A 16797-nucleotide genomic window follows, 5' to 3' on the forward strand; every position below is an offset into this window, starting at 1 on the left:
CAAATAAATAAATAAAATCTTAAAAAAAAAAAGAAACAGGTAAATGCAGTCAATCTTCATCATTCTTGAATTCCATATCTGTAGATTTTCATACTTGCTAAAATGTATTTGAACCCCCCAAATCAATACCTGTGTGTACAGACTGGTGAAAAATTTGAGTCATCTGATGCTTACGTCCTCAGCTGAGGTCCAAAAAGGTGACGTTCTGCCTTCTTGTTTCAGCTCTCATAGTATGAACTAGAGTCCTTTCGGTGGTCTTGAATTTAGTGCCACATTTTTCAGTTTCTGTGGTTTTTTTTGGTTGGTGATTTCACTGTTTGAGATGACACCCGGCACAGGGCTGAGGTGCCGTCTGAGCACAAGAAGGCTGCCACATGCCTTATGGAGAAAAAGACATTGTTACATAAGGTTTGTTCCGGCTTACCATCTCAAGTGGTAGCACTGCTGGCTGCTGAGTTTGCTGTTAATGAATCGGCTATCTATACTAGACAAAAACCCACATAAAAATAGGATGACCTATGAATCCGTTGACAAAATGTGGTGGAGGCTTCTAGGAATCTAACCTCATTATTTCCACGAGGAGCAAAGGTTCCGTGTTTGCAGCATCTTCATAAAACGTAATGGCTGCAAATAACAAGAATTGACTATATAACAAAATAATCGCACTGAGTAGGGAGGTAGGGAGGACGGAGAGGAGGAGGGTGGAGGTAGTGACTGAAGCTGATGAGCGCTTGGCATTGTGGGAAGGGGGGCCGGGCTGTGCCTGCAGCCGCCTGGATCCCGGGTATCCCCGAGGTTGGCCCGGCGCACTCTGCAGTCTCCTCTGCTCGCCATCCACGTTGGGACGTTAGTTGGGACGTTGGGACGTTAGAGTTGCCTTTTGATGAGGACAGTCAGGGAGGTTCAGAACCATGGTTCCAGTGAGACTGTAGGATCCAAAGTCAGATCCCGTTACTACCAACAACGCAGGTGTTGTAGATCTTACCCTGAATATTGCCTCTACCCTCGAGCCCTGAAATCTGGACTTGTGTGAATTGGGGCTTCAACACTGAACAGAGCTTGCTGCTGGCTGCTCTGTCAAACGCCCCAACCGCAAGACTGTCTGGCGTGCGTTTTATCGCACCATTCCCCATGCAGATTCTAACTGTGATATTAACCAGGAAGGTTGTTTTCAGTTGAAAATGCCCAACAGATGGTCACAGTTGCTCTCTTCATTCTGGAGGCAGGGAGCAGCCCAGTCACAATTTTAATTGTTCTTGACAATGAAAACACTGAATATTGTCAAAGAGTATTTGCACGGTGGGGGCAAAACATCATGAGGTTCAGATTGGGATAGACCTGGAGCTTTGTCGATGGGTGGGCATAGGGAGGGTCCCTGCTCTTCTCTGAGACTCAGTTTCTCCATCTGAAAGATGGGGCTGATACCAGGCCTCCCCTTGGGTGGCTGTGAGGATTAATTCAGATGTGCTGTATGCCATGTGGCCGCCGAGAGAACCGTGCTTTGGGGTCAGACTACCAGAGTTTATTTCTTGGCCTTGGGCGAGTGTTTCAACCTTTCCAAGCCCTCACCAAGCCCATAAGATTGTTAAAGAGAATTAAATGCAAGAAGGCATGAGGATGAGAGGGAGCGTGGCCGCAGCAAGCACTCGGCAAACTTTAACTATGGTTTTTATAAAAAGTGCTTTGTTACATGCTCCCTGGGATGGCAATCATCGCCATCGAGGTAAAATAACGAGCAGCCTAGCATGTGTAGATATCAGAACCCTTGTACATTGCTGATGGGAATGTGAATGGAATAGCTGCTGTGGGAAAGTTTGGTGGTTTCTCAGAAGGTTTTTTTTTTTTTTTTTTAAAGATTTTATTTGTTTATTTGACAGACAGAGATCACAAGTAGGTGGAGAGGCAGGCAGAGAGAGAGAGGAAGGGAAGCAGGTTCCCTGCTGAAAAGAGAGCCCGATGCGGGGCTCGAACCCAGGACCCCAACATCATGACCTGAGCTGAAGGCAGAGGCTTTAACCCACTGAGCCACCCTTGCGCCCCAGTTTCTCAGAAGGTTAAACACAGTAGTTACCCCGGGACCCAGCAATTTTGCTCCTGGCTCTGTCCCCCAAAGGACCGAAAAGCAGTTGTTCATATACTTGTAATGCCAACGTTCCTAGCAGCCCTGTTCATAATAGGCAAAAGTCAGTAAATGTCCATCAGCTGGTGATCAGTTAAATGATAGGTGGGCTAGTCTTAGAAGGGAATGTTATTCAGCCACAAAAAGGAATACGATTCTGATACACCCTACACCATGGATAAGCCTTGAAAATATTGTGTTAAGTGAAAGAAGCCAGTTACACAAGGTCACATATTGTATGACTTCATTTATATGAAAGATCCAGAATAGGTAAACCCAGAGAGACAGAAGACAGATTAGTGGTTCCCCAGGGGCTGGGAGAATGGGGGTCGGGGAGGAGGAGTGGCTGCTTCATGGGCATGGGATTCTCTTTTGGGGTGATGACAAATTTTTGGAATGGATAGAGGCAACATCGTGAATGTACCAAATGCCACTGAATTCTGCTCTTTAAAATGGTTAATGCGAAGTGTACCTGGTTTGAGGAAAAAAAGAACTTTGTTAGAACTGGAAAGCTCCCCCGAATTTTGTGACTGAAGGTTGATCTCCCTGGATCTTTGGTGAGTAATAAACTTGGAAATACTGTAGAGAGTAGGGCCTGAGAGGCATTACTGGGTCAGAGCCCAAGCTCCCAGCCCCGTCCCTTCTCCTAGATGACCTGCACAGACTGGGGTCAGTGCCTTTGTTTGGTTCTGCTTGGGGACGCCGGGGTTGGGGAGAACAGGGCGCAGCGGGACCCACGGCTCGGCCAGATGTCAAGCTCATTAATGAGGTCTTACATTAAGATTCTTGCCAGGGTTGAATTGCTTTGGCAACTGTGTTTTTCATTTGTCCTTATTTGCTTCTTTTTGTAAGTACCGCTAGAAACTTGAAATTCTTCCTAGATTTCAGGTTTCACTCTTTCAGGGATTGTGCCCTAAAGCAAGTGTCGTCGTTAGTTGACTTTTGAAGGGTCCTCCAGTACTGCTCCTGGTGCTGACCTGGCAGGTCTGTGTAAAACGGTTCAGCCTTTCAAGGGCTTTCTGGATGTTTTTCTCATTTCTGGAGGGTGTCCCGGAAGGCCGTGAAGGTGAGGGATAGAGACCTGGCCTGGAAATCCCAGTCTGCCACTTGCTAGTGTGGGATCTTGGGCAACCCAGTCTCTCAGATCATCTCCTACTTCCTCCACTGTGAAATGGAGACGAGAGCAGAATTTTCTTCCCCGGGGCTGATGAGGATAATGTGAAGTTATGCATACAAAATACTTAGAACACTATCTGACACACAGTTCTCAATAAATAGTAAGTATCATTAGTGTGAATAATGATTGTTATTGTTACTTTTTTTCCCCTTTACCAATGACTCCAGCGAAACATTTTCAACCAACATCCAGAAGTTCTGTCTCTTGCTGCAGACTTAGGAAGATTAAAGTAAAAACTTTTCAGTTGTTCCTCCGATGACTTCAATCTAATCTCTGCAGCCCACATCTAAAAGTTGTATTTCTCTTAGGAAGTTGGAAGGATTCAGCGAACAGGTGCTTTGAAATAGTCATGAAAATTACAAGCAGTGGCGATGCTGAAATTGCAGACTTTCCCTTCTGCCTCTGAACGGCTGGAGCATCTCTGCATTCTGCTGCTGGCTCTGAAATTCAGACGAGTTCGAAGTCACACATTTTCCTGTTTATAAATTTTAATGGGAAGGGACAAAGAAGTTAGACACTTGCCTAGACTTTCTGACAGCATTTTCTCCCTTGAGAATGGCTTTTATTTCTCTTAGTCCCTTATCGGAGAATGTCAGAAGAAAAACCCTTACACCTTGAAATGTCTTTAATCAATTCTCAGACCTTTCATTTCTTAAAACCTATTCCCTTCTCCCCGCCCATTTCAAGACTTGAAATAAAATGATTTTCTAGAAACGGATGACAAGATAGCAAGAGCCACGATTAATAACCCCCAGAGCACCTTGGTGCCACACCTTCCCTATTTAAAATGAAAAATTACCTTTTTCCATCCGACTTTATTAAAAAGAGGATCAAAAGAGAGAGGGGAAGAGTTGTTATAATACAGCCCATCAATGAAAGCACTTCTGAAGCCTCGGCAGAGAGAAGCCTATCCCTGTCAATTGAGCAGCTGACAATTTGGGTAATGAAATGAGGCACTTGGCTTCTTCATTCCCAAACTTCTGATTTTGAAATGTAGGGGTGGAGAGGAAGAGTAATTGATGGAGAGGGCAATTTGGCAGGGGTAAAGCTGTGCTCGCTCTTTTCATCTTTCAGACTTAAAACAACTTTAGCACAGGGATTCTTGGAGGGTACCTCGATGCTTCCTTGAACCTGGTGGGGGAAGGGGTGTGTGTGTGTGTGTGTGTGTGTGTGTGTGTGTGTGTGTGTGTGTTTGGAGGAACTTTCAGGCTTTGGTGGTTTCAGGCCGGCTCAATGGCAGGATGCCCTGTGACAAAGATGGGAGAGAAAGGTATAGGTTCATTACCCACAATGGGACGTTAGCCACGTCCTGTCACTCATCCAGAGCTCATTTAGAATATGGGCCAATAGAACGTACCTTACGGGGCAGGTAAGATGAGCACTGAATCCCGAGTCCAGCAGGTGCCCTCCAAATGCTTCCTTTTATATTATGACTCCCCAGTCTTTAGTTAGTAAGCATCCTTGGCTCCTGGCTGAGGTCTGTCTTCATTTCCTAGGGTCGCTCTAACAAAGCCACCCTAATGCAGGTGGTTTTAAGCAGCAGGAATGTATTTTCTCATGGTTCTGAGGGCTTCACGTTTCAAACCAAGATATGGGCAGGGCCAAGCTCCATCAGAAGGCTTGGGGGCAAAAGTTGTGCCAGGCCCCTCTCCTAGCTCCTGGGGCTTTCTGGTGATCTCTGGCATTCCTTGGTTTGTACCTGCATCCCTTTAATCGCTGCCTCTGTGTTCAGATGGTCTCTCCTTTGGGTTCTCTCTTTACTTATAAGGACACCAATCATTGCATTTAGGATGCCCTACCCCCCCATCCAGGGTTCCCTCATCTTAACTTGATCACATCTGCAAAGAACCTTTTAGCAAATAAGGTCCCATTCATGGGTCCCGAGGGTTAGGATTTCAACTTTTTTTTTTTTTTTTTTTTTTTTGGTTGGATAGAATGTAACTGCCATAAAGACTCATTCGTTGGCTTTTGCTTCATGGGTTTGCTTTCTATAGGGCAAGGTCAGGGATATAGTCACTGAATGCACGTCAATTTACATGCTTATCTCATTTAATCCCCCCCAGTATCGTGTGAAATAGATGGTTTTATTCCCATCTTACATGAACATTTATGCAACATTGGCTGCGGGCCAGAGATACGCTAACTGCTCTCCTTGCATTGTCTTATTTAATCTTCAGACCAGTCCTGGGGGAAAGTGCTGCTGTGATTCCTGTTTTATAGTCGAAGTGGCTGAGTCACAGTGAGGCGAGGTCAGAGCAAGTTAATTTCCAAGCATCATGTTGCAAAGTTCAGGTGTTCGGTGCATATAGAACGGCTGCTTCCTTGCTTGATGTTTGTTTAGAACCCGTTCTTGTTCTTCCGATTCAGAAAGTGAGTCTCCCAAACCCGGAGCTGTCTCTCTTCCTTCTGCGGGAGCCAGGCAGTGGGTGATGTGCTCATTACCTCCCCTCCCTGTCCTGTAGTTTAGGGCCATGGGATGGATAAGTTAAAAAATAGAACAACGTTATGATCCAGCAATCACACTACTGGGTATTTATCCAAAGAGTACAAAAACACTAATTCAAAGAGCTACATGCATCCCTGTGTTTATAGCAGCATTATTTACAACAGCCAAAATATGGAAGCAGCCCAAGTGTCCATCGACTGATGAATGGATAAAGACAATGTGGCATATATGTATACAATGTAATATTACTCAGACATAAGAAAGAATGAAGTCTTGCTAGTTGCAACAACGTGATTGGAGTTAGAGAGTATAATGCTAAGTGAAATAAATCAGTCAGAGAAAGACAAATACCATATGATTTCACTCATGTGGAACTAAAGAAATTAAAAAAAAAAAAAGAGCAAGGGAAACGAGAGAGAGAGAAAGAAACCAAACCAAAACAAGCAACTGCAGAGAACAAACCGATGGTTGCCAGAGGGGAGGTGGTGGGGGGCGTGGGGGAGATAGGAGATGGGGAGGGAGGAGGGGTGCTTGTGGGCATGAGTACTGGGTGATGTATGGAAGTGCTGAATCACTCTATTGTCTGCCTGAACCTAATATAACACTGTGTGTTAACGAAACTGGAATTAAAAAAAAAAAAAAAAGATTGGTTTCCCACACAGCCTGTGCCCACTTTGATCACAAAGGGACAGGGACAGGGCCAGCACTTTGGGCTCCAGCAGACTTGTTGGCAAATGGACGGATTTTTAAGCCACACAATGAGGGAACACCAGCTCTTGCCCTATGTGACCAGGGGCTGGGATATAACAGTGATATCATGGGTAGAACCTTGGCCTCCAGCCCCATACCACTTCTCAGCCTTTGCCCACTGGGAGAGCCAGCCCTACCCTTGACGTGAGCAGGAGTTTGGGGGCCCAAGTCTCGTGAATATGGTAGTATGACCAGACAGGAACTTGGCTGTGGTTGTTTATGGTTGGGGGAAGTGCTGGTCCCTCCCTTGGCATGACTGCAGGGCTGAGGTCTCAGCCTTTAGCTTATAGGTGCGTGATGACCTACAGGAGACCACATCCCTTTGGGAAGGTTAGCCGCAGGGGATCAGTCATGTTGACCTCTCCCTCTCAATATCCTCCTGCACCTAGGAGAGCAAGTCCGCAGATGGTTCTCCTTTGCCCTTCTTTCTGGCGTGGGCTTGCATTTCTTCTTTCCTCCAGATAGCTGCAGCCACAACGAACGAGCTCTTTGTAATCCTCCATACTCACCCTGTTCGGTCATCTCCTGGCCTTGACCCTGCTGTCGGGTCTCCGCCCATCTCCCTCTACTCTTGACTCCATTGCTTTCCTGGTGAGTTCTCCTTCAACCTCAAGATCGGGGCATTGGTGCCACCTCCTCCAGGATACCTTTCCCTACCCCTCTCCCAGGAGCTAGATTCCTGGCCTCTGCTCTCACACACCAGCGTGTTCTATGACATCAGATTCCCTCTTCCCCATTGTGGGTACTGCTTTATTTACTTCCTCGAGGTGAAGCTCACAGAACAATGGCCATTTTAAAGAGAACAGTTCCGTGGCATTTAGTGCATTCACAATATGGTGCCACCACCGCCTCTGTTAAGTTCCCCCCCAATTTTTTTTTTTTAAGATTATTTATTTATTTATTTGACAGAGAGAGATCACAAGTAGGCAGAGAGGCAGGCAGAGAGAGAGGAAGGGAAGCAGGCTCCCTGCTGAGCAGAGAGCCCGATGCGGGACTCGATCCCAGGACCCTGAGATCATGACCTGAGCCGAAGGCAGTGGTTTAACACACTGAGCCACCCAGGCGCCCCCCCCCCCAATTTTTATCACCCCAAAAGGAAACCTGTACCCATGAAACAGTTGCTTCCCATTCCCCGCCTCCCTGCCCCCAGCTTCTGGCAGCCACCGATCTGCTTTCTGTCTCTGTAGATTTCCCTATCCTGGGCCCTTCATAAATGGGATCACACACAATGTGGCTTCTCATGTGTGGTTTCTGTGACTTAACATAATATGTTTGAGGTGTATCCCAGTTGTAGCACGTATCAGCACCTCGTTCTTTCTTATGGCAGAATAATGTCCCATTGTAGAGACACGCAGCATTTGGTGTATCTGTCTGACAGATCAGTGGACATTGGGGTGTTTCTACCTTTTGCCTGGTGTGCCCGGGCTGCTGGGAACATTGACATCCAAGCATTCAAGTTCACTTCCTTCGGGTCAATATGGGAGCAGAATCGTAGTGCGTGCTCATTTCATTGTCAGTCTCTGCACCAGACTGGGAGCATCTTGAGGATGGGGAGAGGCACACACCCAACCCCAGGGGCGGGCACAGTGAGCACCAGGAGCAAATTGGATGAGTCCCAGGCATCCAGAGTAGATGTCTTAGTCCCCTTCAGTCATCTGCCCATTGGTCTGAGTCATCCAGGCTCTGTGCCGATGGCATGACTCATTTTCTCTCACTTACTGCCATATTTGCTCTTGTCCATTGTCACCTCCTTACCCTTATCCGACTGCAGTAGTCCCCCACCATTTTCCCCCCACCAGTGCCCACTTTTTTCCCACCATAGCACTACCACTCATATATTATAGACAATATATTTTATATGGCATCTAATGGATAATATGTATGCCATCTCTTTGTTCATTCCCCTTTTACTCTGTTTCCCCACTAAGAACATGTGCCCTGCGAGGATAGGGACCTTGGTCTTTATTTGTATTCATTGCTCTATCCTGATGCCTGGAACAGTGCCTGGTACATGAGAGGCATCGAAACATTTGTGAAATACTCAGATGGATGAATGAATGCATTTCTTCCTCACTGTATCCCCCAAGGGAACCATAATCATTCTCATTTTATAGACCCCAAGACTGAGGCTCATAGAAGTCAAGGAACTTACCTGAGGTCACAGATCTCTATCAAGAGTGGAGTCAGGGCTGTAAGCCAGATCTCCCAGAGTCCCAATCCCATATTCTCTCCCAGTTTCCACGGGATAGGGGCAACAGCTATAATTATATATTGCTTTTTAATATAAATATATATTATATAATTTTTATATAAATATAACGTATCTATAATTATATTTGTTGCTACATATAATATATAATTATAGCAATAATATATATTTGCTATAATATTATAGCAAAAATACATTGCTCTCTCTCTCTCTCTATATATATATATAAAATTATAGCAATAATGCCTACAGTACTTTTCTGTGGCCTTAGGGTGCAGGATATGATGAATGACTTAAAACATAGGTTTAGTCCCTTAAACATGTCTTAGGTTCGTTTAAACCATGAGTTTGTTGTATTCCCTGAGCAACTGCACCAATCCAAAGCTTGCTGGGAGATGGAGAAACTGATCTGGGCTGGGCCGGGTCCCCCCACCCCCTCTCAGAGCTCTTCAGCGCCCCCGGCGATAGCTTCTGGGAAGTGCGCTGGGCGATGGCTGCACTTCTCAGCACGAGCGCACATTCTTTAAACCGGAGATAGCCCCTTATCACCACGGTGGCACAGTCCGCTGCGCTGCCGTGTGTCAGGTGCTGGGCTAAGTAAGCACATCACTGGGGCTGTCTTAAGCACATCACTGGGGCTGTCACATTTCTCCTCATTCCGTTCCCCAGAGGCATGTCCCATTGTTGTCCCATTTCACAGGTGATCAAGCTGACTCAAAGAGGTCAGACAAGCACCCAAGGCCACACAGCCAATAAGTGGGTAGCCAGACAGAGGGCCAAGTCATGAGACTCAAGAGCTGGCTCATAGTCACGGGGCTAATAGTATGTTTGTCTATATTTAGAGCTTTACATACCACCATAGTGATGGTGACTTTGGTAGAATGTTCTGTCAAAGGCTGGGAGAAGGGAAAAGGGAGACCTGTGTCAGAAATGAGCCCTTGTTCCAGTTTCTGTTCCCATTTGGCTCATCCATGATGGCTTGGGGGCCTCCGAAGAGTCCCGGGCCTCTGTCTCAGCTGCCCCTAGGCCCTGGTTGTGGAGGTGGCCCAGGCCTTGGGTTTGAACCCCAGCTGCATGTCCCCCTCTCTGGTGTGACCTTGGGCACATCTTCATTTCTGTGCTTCTTTGTCCTTCCCTACAAAGTAGAGACCAAAATGGCCCTTTGCACAGAGTCATAAACATGAGAGAAGATGTAAAGCAATCAGAATGTAACAAAGGAAGAAAGCAGATCACAAGTCGTTCAATAAGATCTTAGGGCATTTCTTGAAAAAAGATGCACAAAAAACCATCTGGCAGGCTCCACAGCCAAACATTAGTAGGGATGGTGGTTAGAGGCTGTGGACCAACATTGCCTTTTTCCTTATCTGAGTTTTCTAATTTTTCTATAATGAATATATAATAACCAAATGAGTAGTTTTAATTAAAAATGGGGCAGTGAGTCAGTGTTCATGAAAGCACTTTGTAAACTGTCAGATGTTCTATAAATTAGCTCTTGTTATGGTCCTTATAGTAATTATTATGGTTATTGCTAGCCGGCCGCGAGCTGGAATTCATTTCTGCCCCTCGTCACTTCCTTGGCCCTTGATGGGAGGGCCCTCGACAGCCTTCTGCTAGGTCCTGCTTCGTCATGCAGCAATCCCCACTGACTTCCCTCCGTCTTTGCAGCCACCACCCACGTGGTGCCAAGCATCATCTCGCGCCAGGAGCCTTGCAGAACCTTCCACAGATTCTGCTTGTCCACGTAAGATCTTTGAGAAAGGAACTTCATATCAAACTCCCATTGGCTTCCCACTGACCTTGGCATTAAAACTACACTGTGTTTGGCCCGTGGTCCTGGTGGCCTGTCCCTTCGGCCTCTCCTTGAGCCATTCACCCATTGTCACAACACCTTGGGCACACTGCCTCCGAGGAGCCACCCCTAAAAGGGACCTAGGAAAGTGCCTACCCTAGCTTAGATGGGTTTGGAGCCTGTCCACTTGGTGTTATTTGACCCTTATGTTTTTTATTTTTTAAGATTTTATTTTATTTATTTGATAGAGAGAGAGATCATAAGCAGGCAGAGCAGCAGGCAGAGAGAGAGAGGGGGAAGCAGGCTCCCCGCTGAGCAGAGAGCCCGATGTGGGGCTCGATCCCAAAACCCTGAGATGAACTGAGCCGAAGGCAGAGGCTTAACCCACTGAGCCACCCAGGCGCCCCAACCCTTATGCTTTTATATCTCTTTGTATCTCTTAGCACAGAGTCTGTGTATGTAGACCACTTTGGTGTTTGCCATTCCAGCATGGCAAAGGAGTGAAGATGTTCATGTACAATTGAGTTTTTTAATTTTTATTTTAATTTTTTTTGGTTTAACTTATACCGGGGCTGAAAACCCCAGCTTGCATTCAGACAGTGGGGATTTTTTTTTTTAAGATTGTATTTATTTATTTGTCAGAGAGAGAGGGGCGAGAGTGAGCACAGGCAGACAGAGTGGCAGGCAGAGGCAGAGGGAGAGGGAGAAGCAGGCTCCCTGCCAAGCAAGGAGCCCGATGTGGGACTTGATCCCAGGATCCTGGGATCATGACCTGAGCTGAAGGCAGCTGCTTAACCAACTGAGGCACTCAGGCGTCCCCAGACAGTGGGTATTTTTAAAAAAAGACTTTATTTATTTATTTGACACATACAGCACAAGTAGGCAGAGTGGCAGGCAGAGGGAGAGGCAGGCTCTCTGCTGAGCAAGGAGCCTGACATGGGGCTCAATCCCAGGATCCTGGGATTATGACCTGAGCTGACTGATCCACTCAGGTGCCCTGACAGTGGGGAGTTTAAAAAAGAAAAAAAGATTTAATTTTTTATTTGAGAGAGAGAGAGAGCACAGGGTGGGAGGCAGAAGGAGCAGCAGACTCCGCTGAGCAGGGCGTCCTGACTGAGCTTCCATTTTTTTCCCTAATAAAATGTTGCAAGGCTTTACAAAAAAAAAAAGAGCGAGCCCCCGAGTGCCTGGGTGGCTCGGTCATTAAGTTTGCCTTCTGCTCAGGTCATGATCCCATATCAAGCCCCTGCTCAGTGTGAAGCCTGCTTGTGTTCCCTCTCTTGCTGTCTCTCTGTCAAATAAATTAAAAAAAGAAATCTTAAAAAAAAAAAAAAAAAAAAAGAACCCCGTCCTGTCTGTATGTTTTTTTCCTCCTCCTCTGCCTCCCTCGACCCACACCTGCCATGCTCTGTCCTTGGCTCTTAGTGATTCAGTCCCCTTCTTGTCCTCGATGCCACCTTCGATGTCATTTCCTTAGGAGGCTGCACATTCTACCTAAGTCGGCCCTGCCCTCAATGCTTTTATTTCCAATTTTTTCAGCTGAAACTTTTATGGAGCTAATCGCAGACTGACATGCCGTGGTAAGAAATAATACAGAGCGAACCTGGTAACCGTCTGTTCAGGCTGTTCTAACAAATACCGGAGACTAGGAGGCTTGGACAACAGGCGTGCTCTGAGGCGCACAAGGCATAACGTGCACACACAGTGGTGTCTGTGGGGTGTGATGTGCAGACGCTGTAAGGAAAGTCCCTGTAACGCGTCTATACCGCAAGGTGCCTAACATGTAACTTACCAGGCCTGTCTCCCGGCTTATCTGCTGTCTCTCTGCTCCTTGTTCCAACTCAGGAGGCAACCTTTCCAAACAAGACTGGACCATCCAGTGGCCCACCACGGAAACTGGGAAGGAGAACAATCCCGTGTGCCCCCCGGAGCCCACCCCGTGGATCCGCACCCACCTCTCCCAGAGCCCCAGGGTCCAGGCCAAGTGCGTCCAGCACTACTGTCACGCCAGCCCCTCGCCCGGGGCCCCCGTGTACACCCACGTGGACAGGCTCACCGTGGACGCCTACCCGGGCCTGTGCCCGCCACCGCCGCTGGAGTCAGGCCACCGTTCCCTGCCCCCGTCTCCCCGGCAGCGGCACGCGGTGCGCACGCCGCCGCGCACGCCCAACATCGTCACCACCGTGACCCCGCCCGGCACACCGCCCATGCGGAGGAAGAACAAGCTGAAGCCCCCGGGGACCCCGCCGCCCTCCTCGAGGAAGCTGATCCACTTGATTCCGGGTTTCACGGCCCTGCATCGAAGCAAGTCCCACGAGTTCCAGCTGGGTCACCGTGTGGAGGAGGCCCACACGCCCAAGTAAGTGTGTGTGGTGGGGGCCCGGGAGGCCGGAGCCCTGGGGGCTGCCAGGGGGCGGCTTCATGGCCTCCGGACTACCCCGCATTAGGGGAACCTCGAATGCACTTGTGTTATTCTTTCTTCGGTTGAATGAAAGGTGGCTTTTCACCGACAGCCCATGAGAAAAATGAATAGCACGTTCCGGAAATGACCCTTTTTAAGCTAGGGAATGTTCTAGAAATGACCCTTTTAAGCAAGGGATTCTCTAAAGCAAGAGTCAGCAAACCATCCCCTAGGGGCCAAATCTGCACTTGTGGCAACACCGTGAGGTTCATCCCTGTGTGCTGCTTTCCTGCCACCCGGATGAGTTGGGTATGACCCGCAAAGCTGGACATGTTTGCCCTCAGGCCTTGGATGGGGAAAGCTGGCCCGCTCCGGCAGGCTCTTCGCCAGCACTGCCCCTGGACAGGAGGTGTGAGCTGCATACCTAACCTTACATTTTCTAGTATTGCGTTAAAGAGAGTGAAAAGAAACAAGTGATCTTTTGATAATAGGTGTCATTTAATGGAATGTGGCAAAATATTACCATTGCAACATAGAATCGATATAAAATATTAACACCGAAATAGTTTGCATTTTTTTCCCTAGGAAGGCTTCAGAACCCAGTGTGTATATTAGACCTCTGGCTCCTATCAGTTCAGACTCCCTGCATTTTAAGTGTGCAGTGGCCCCGGGGGCTGGGGGGACAAGGGGCTATTGTATGGGCAGCACGTGCTGTATCCTGCTAGTGCTTACCATGAGGAGGCATGTCCGGGTCTGCTCGGGGTTGGGGGCGGGTCAGAGAGTGGAGAACTAGACTATTAGAGCAAAGGACTTCATACAGAAGCTTATGGTGAGCCTGTAGGCGTCTGGGGGGAACATCATCAAAGTGGGGTGCAGTGTGTGCCTGGCTCTGGTTTGGGGGGGATTTGGCTGCCGGCAGAGGGTGACACAGTTTTTGGTAGCTACATACTGGCCGGTGGAAGGGACCCTCAGAGGCTGACAGTGCCCAGGTCCCCTTCATTCTTTTGAGGTTCTCGGTGTTTTAAAGCTGGAAGAAATGCTAAACAGGCTTCCCAAAGTGGGTAGCATGTTTTACATATCTACACTTAAACAAAATTGCCATTATGGCATGGAACATGAAATGATGGTTTAGGGGAGCCTGGGTGGCTCAGTTGGTTAAGCATCTGCCTTTGGCTCATGTCATGATCGCAGAGTCCTGGGATCAAGCCTTGCATCGGGCTCCCTGGTTGGAGGGGAGTCTGCTTCTCTCTCTGTCTGTCCCCTTGGCTTTAGTGCTCTCTCTCTCTCTCTCTCTCTCATTCTCTCAAATAAATAAATAAAATCTTTTTAAAAATGATAATTTATAATCTTAGTAGGAAACACCATAAGGAGTCGGAGTTTGGTCCCTGTTGTATGTCAGAGCCCTGGACCCCTGCTCTGGGATCCTTGCCTCTAGGCTGTGGGGGAGCAGTGGGGAGAGCTCTATTGCATTTCCAGTATGTGAAGGCCCATGTGGGGGGACTGAGGCCAGCCAGAGACAGAGTGTCTGTCCCATGCTTCTGTAGGAAACAGAGGGTAGGGGCCCTGGCTGCACCTGACCTTCACTTTGGCTTCCTGCAACATTGCAAAGGCTCTCAGGGATTTTCAGACCCCCACCCCACTAGCTGTACTCATTCACCTTTGACTCAGGCATTTATCCAGAGCTGGCTCTGTGTCCCGGGCAAGTGTGCAGAGGGACTCAGGGGGCCTCCCCCACTCTCAGACCTTCTCCCTGCCTCCTGTCTCAAGCAAACAGAGCCCACCTGACTGTCATCTGTTACTTTTGCAACACAGTCCTAGGACCATCTAGGACTAACACCTGACCCCTTCTGTTTTCCTCAATCCCCCCCCTTGGCGGTTTCACAGGAACACCTGCCTGTGAGGGTCTTCACTGTTCGAGCCAGTGTCTCATGAGCTCTCATCACCATGTGCAAGGGGATCCCAGACCTGATTATAAAGTACAACCTGTGATAAACATAAAAGATATGTATATCTTACATATACATGTGTATATGTAAGTGGTTCGTTCTCAGCTCGAGGCTTGTCAGTGGGGATATAGCAGGAAGCAAAGACATAGCCTTGGTCTCATGAAGTCTGACATTAATCACATAACCACACATAAATATTATAAGATTGTGTCAGTAATTACAGACAGCATGAGAGGTTCTAACGATGCTGTGCAGGGTACCGTCAGAGCTCCTGACCAGACCGAGCTGATCGAGTTTCAGCTGGCAGGGAGGTGAGTGGGGGAACTAGGGAGAGTCTGGTCATGGAGAGTTCCCAGAAATGGTTTAGACTGAAGGCTAAGGAGGGGTTAAGAGGGTGAACGGGTGGAGGTGGAGGGCATGGGAAGTACTCCGGCCAAAAGGTAGAAGGGGGCACTATACATTTGAGGAATCGACAGAAGGCGACAGAAGGCCTTGGCGGCTAAGACACCAAGGCAGGTGTTGCAGGAGGAGACTCAAGAGTTAGCCAGGAGGCAGCACTCTTTGCAGCAGCCCCAGAGTGGAATCAGCCCAAGTGTCTGCCAGTGGATAAAGGGCTAAACACAGTGTGTGCCCTCTATCCAGTGGAATATTATTCAGCCGCCAAAAGGAAAGAAATTCTGACACGAGCTTCAGTGTGGATGAATCTCAAAACCGGTATGCCAAGTAGAAGAAGCCAGTCGCAAAGGGATCCAGTCACATAGGAAGGCACTTACACGAGGTACCCAGAATGACAAGAGCAACAACAGCAAAGAGGCAGAAGAGCTAGGGATTGGCAGCCTTTTTCTGTGGAGGGCAAGATAACGAAACTTTCAGGTCTGGCGGGCCATGCAGCCTGCAACTCTCTGCTTCCAGCAGAGTGGAAGCAGCTATAGACAACAGGTAACTGAATGGAAATGGCAATGTACCAATAAAACTTTATTTGTAAAAAAAAAAAAAAAATCAGGGCCTAGCTGAGTTTGGTGCCCCAGGCTGTCATTCGCTGGTCAGAAGCTGTGCTATAGAGAGTAATTCTCCCTTTAAGGCCCTGGGAAGGTCTTCAAGGTGGAAGGCACGATCACATAGGATGGCCACTCACGGTCTGACGTGGTGGTTTCTTCTAACTGCACATCTCCCTCACCTGTCCTGTGCTGACCCACAGTGGGTTGTGGGACATGAAAAAAGGCTCCATGGACACATGATCTTTTCTCTGTGAGGAAGGGATGAAGTGAGAGAGGATGACCTTTGGGGCTTTCTCCAGCTTTATTGACATATAATATTATATACATTTAAGGTGTACAAGGTAATGATTGAACACAAAGTGGCCTTGCAAAATCATGACCACAATAAAGCTAGCTAATATTTCTGTCACCTCACATAATTTTTGGGGGGTGAGCATATTTAAGATTTATTCCCTCAGTAACGTTCAAGTACATAATATAATGTTGTTCACTGTAGTCACTAGCTGTGCACTAGATCCCCAGAACTTATTCGTCTTATGACTAGAAGTTTTCAACCTTTGGCCAACATCTCCCCATTTCCCTCAGCCTTCAACCCCTAGAAACCCCTTTCTACTCCCTGTTCCTACATTGGATGTTTTTAGATTCCACATATAAGTGAGATCAAGCTGTATCTGTGTTTCTGTGTCTGACTGATTTCACTCAGCATAATGCCCCTCAGGGTCTATTCATGTGGTTGCAAATGACAAGATTTCCTTCCTTTTTATGGCTGAATAATATTCCACTGTGTGTGTACGTGTGTGTGTACACACATTTCCTCTATCCGTTCATCTGTCGACACTTAGGTTGTTTCCATGTGTTGGCTACTATGAATAATGCTGCAATGACCAAGGGGGTACAGATATCTCTTCAACATGGCAGTTTCTTCTCCTTTGGATATATACCTAGAAGTAGAATGGCTGGAT

At 47.6% G+C, this 16797-nt stretch overlaps 1 protein-coding gene across 4 annotated transcripts in view; it reads left to right on the forward strand.

Moving 5' to 3' along the window:
* The window catches only part of KSR2 (kinase suppressor of ras 2), a gene marked incomplete at its 3' end in the record, with an annotated part of 402908 nt that overhangs the window by 148712 nt on the left and 237399 nt on the right, over window positions 1-16797 (forward strand). For all 4 annotated transcript variants that reach the window (XM_082699771.1, XM_082699770.1, XM_082699772.1 and 1 more), the window contains exon 4: window positions 12336-12849. In XM_082699771.1, the coding sequence (XP_082555897.1) occupies window positions 12336-12849 (514 nt within the window). The remainder of the gene's footprint in view (window positions 1-12335; window positions 12850-16797) is intronic.

This window comes from Mustela nivalis (assembly GCF_964662115.1).
Source record: "Mustela nivalis genome assembly, chromosome: 14".
NCBI lineage: Eukaryota > Metazoa > Chordata > Mammalia > Carnivora > Mustelidae > Mustela > Mustela nivalis.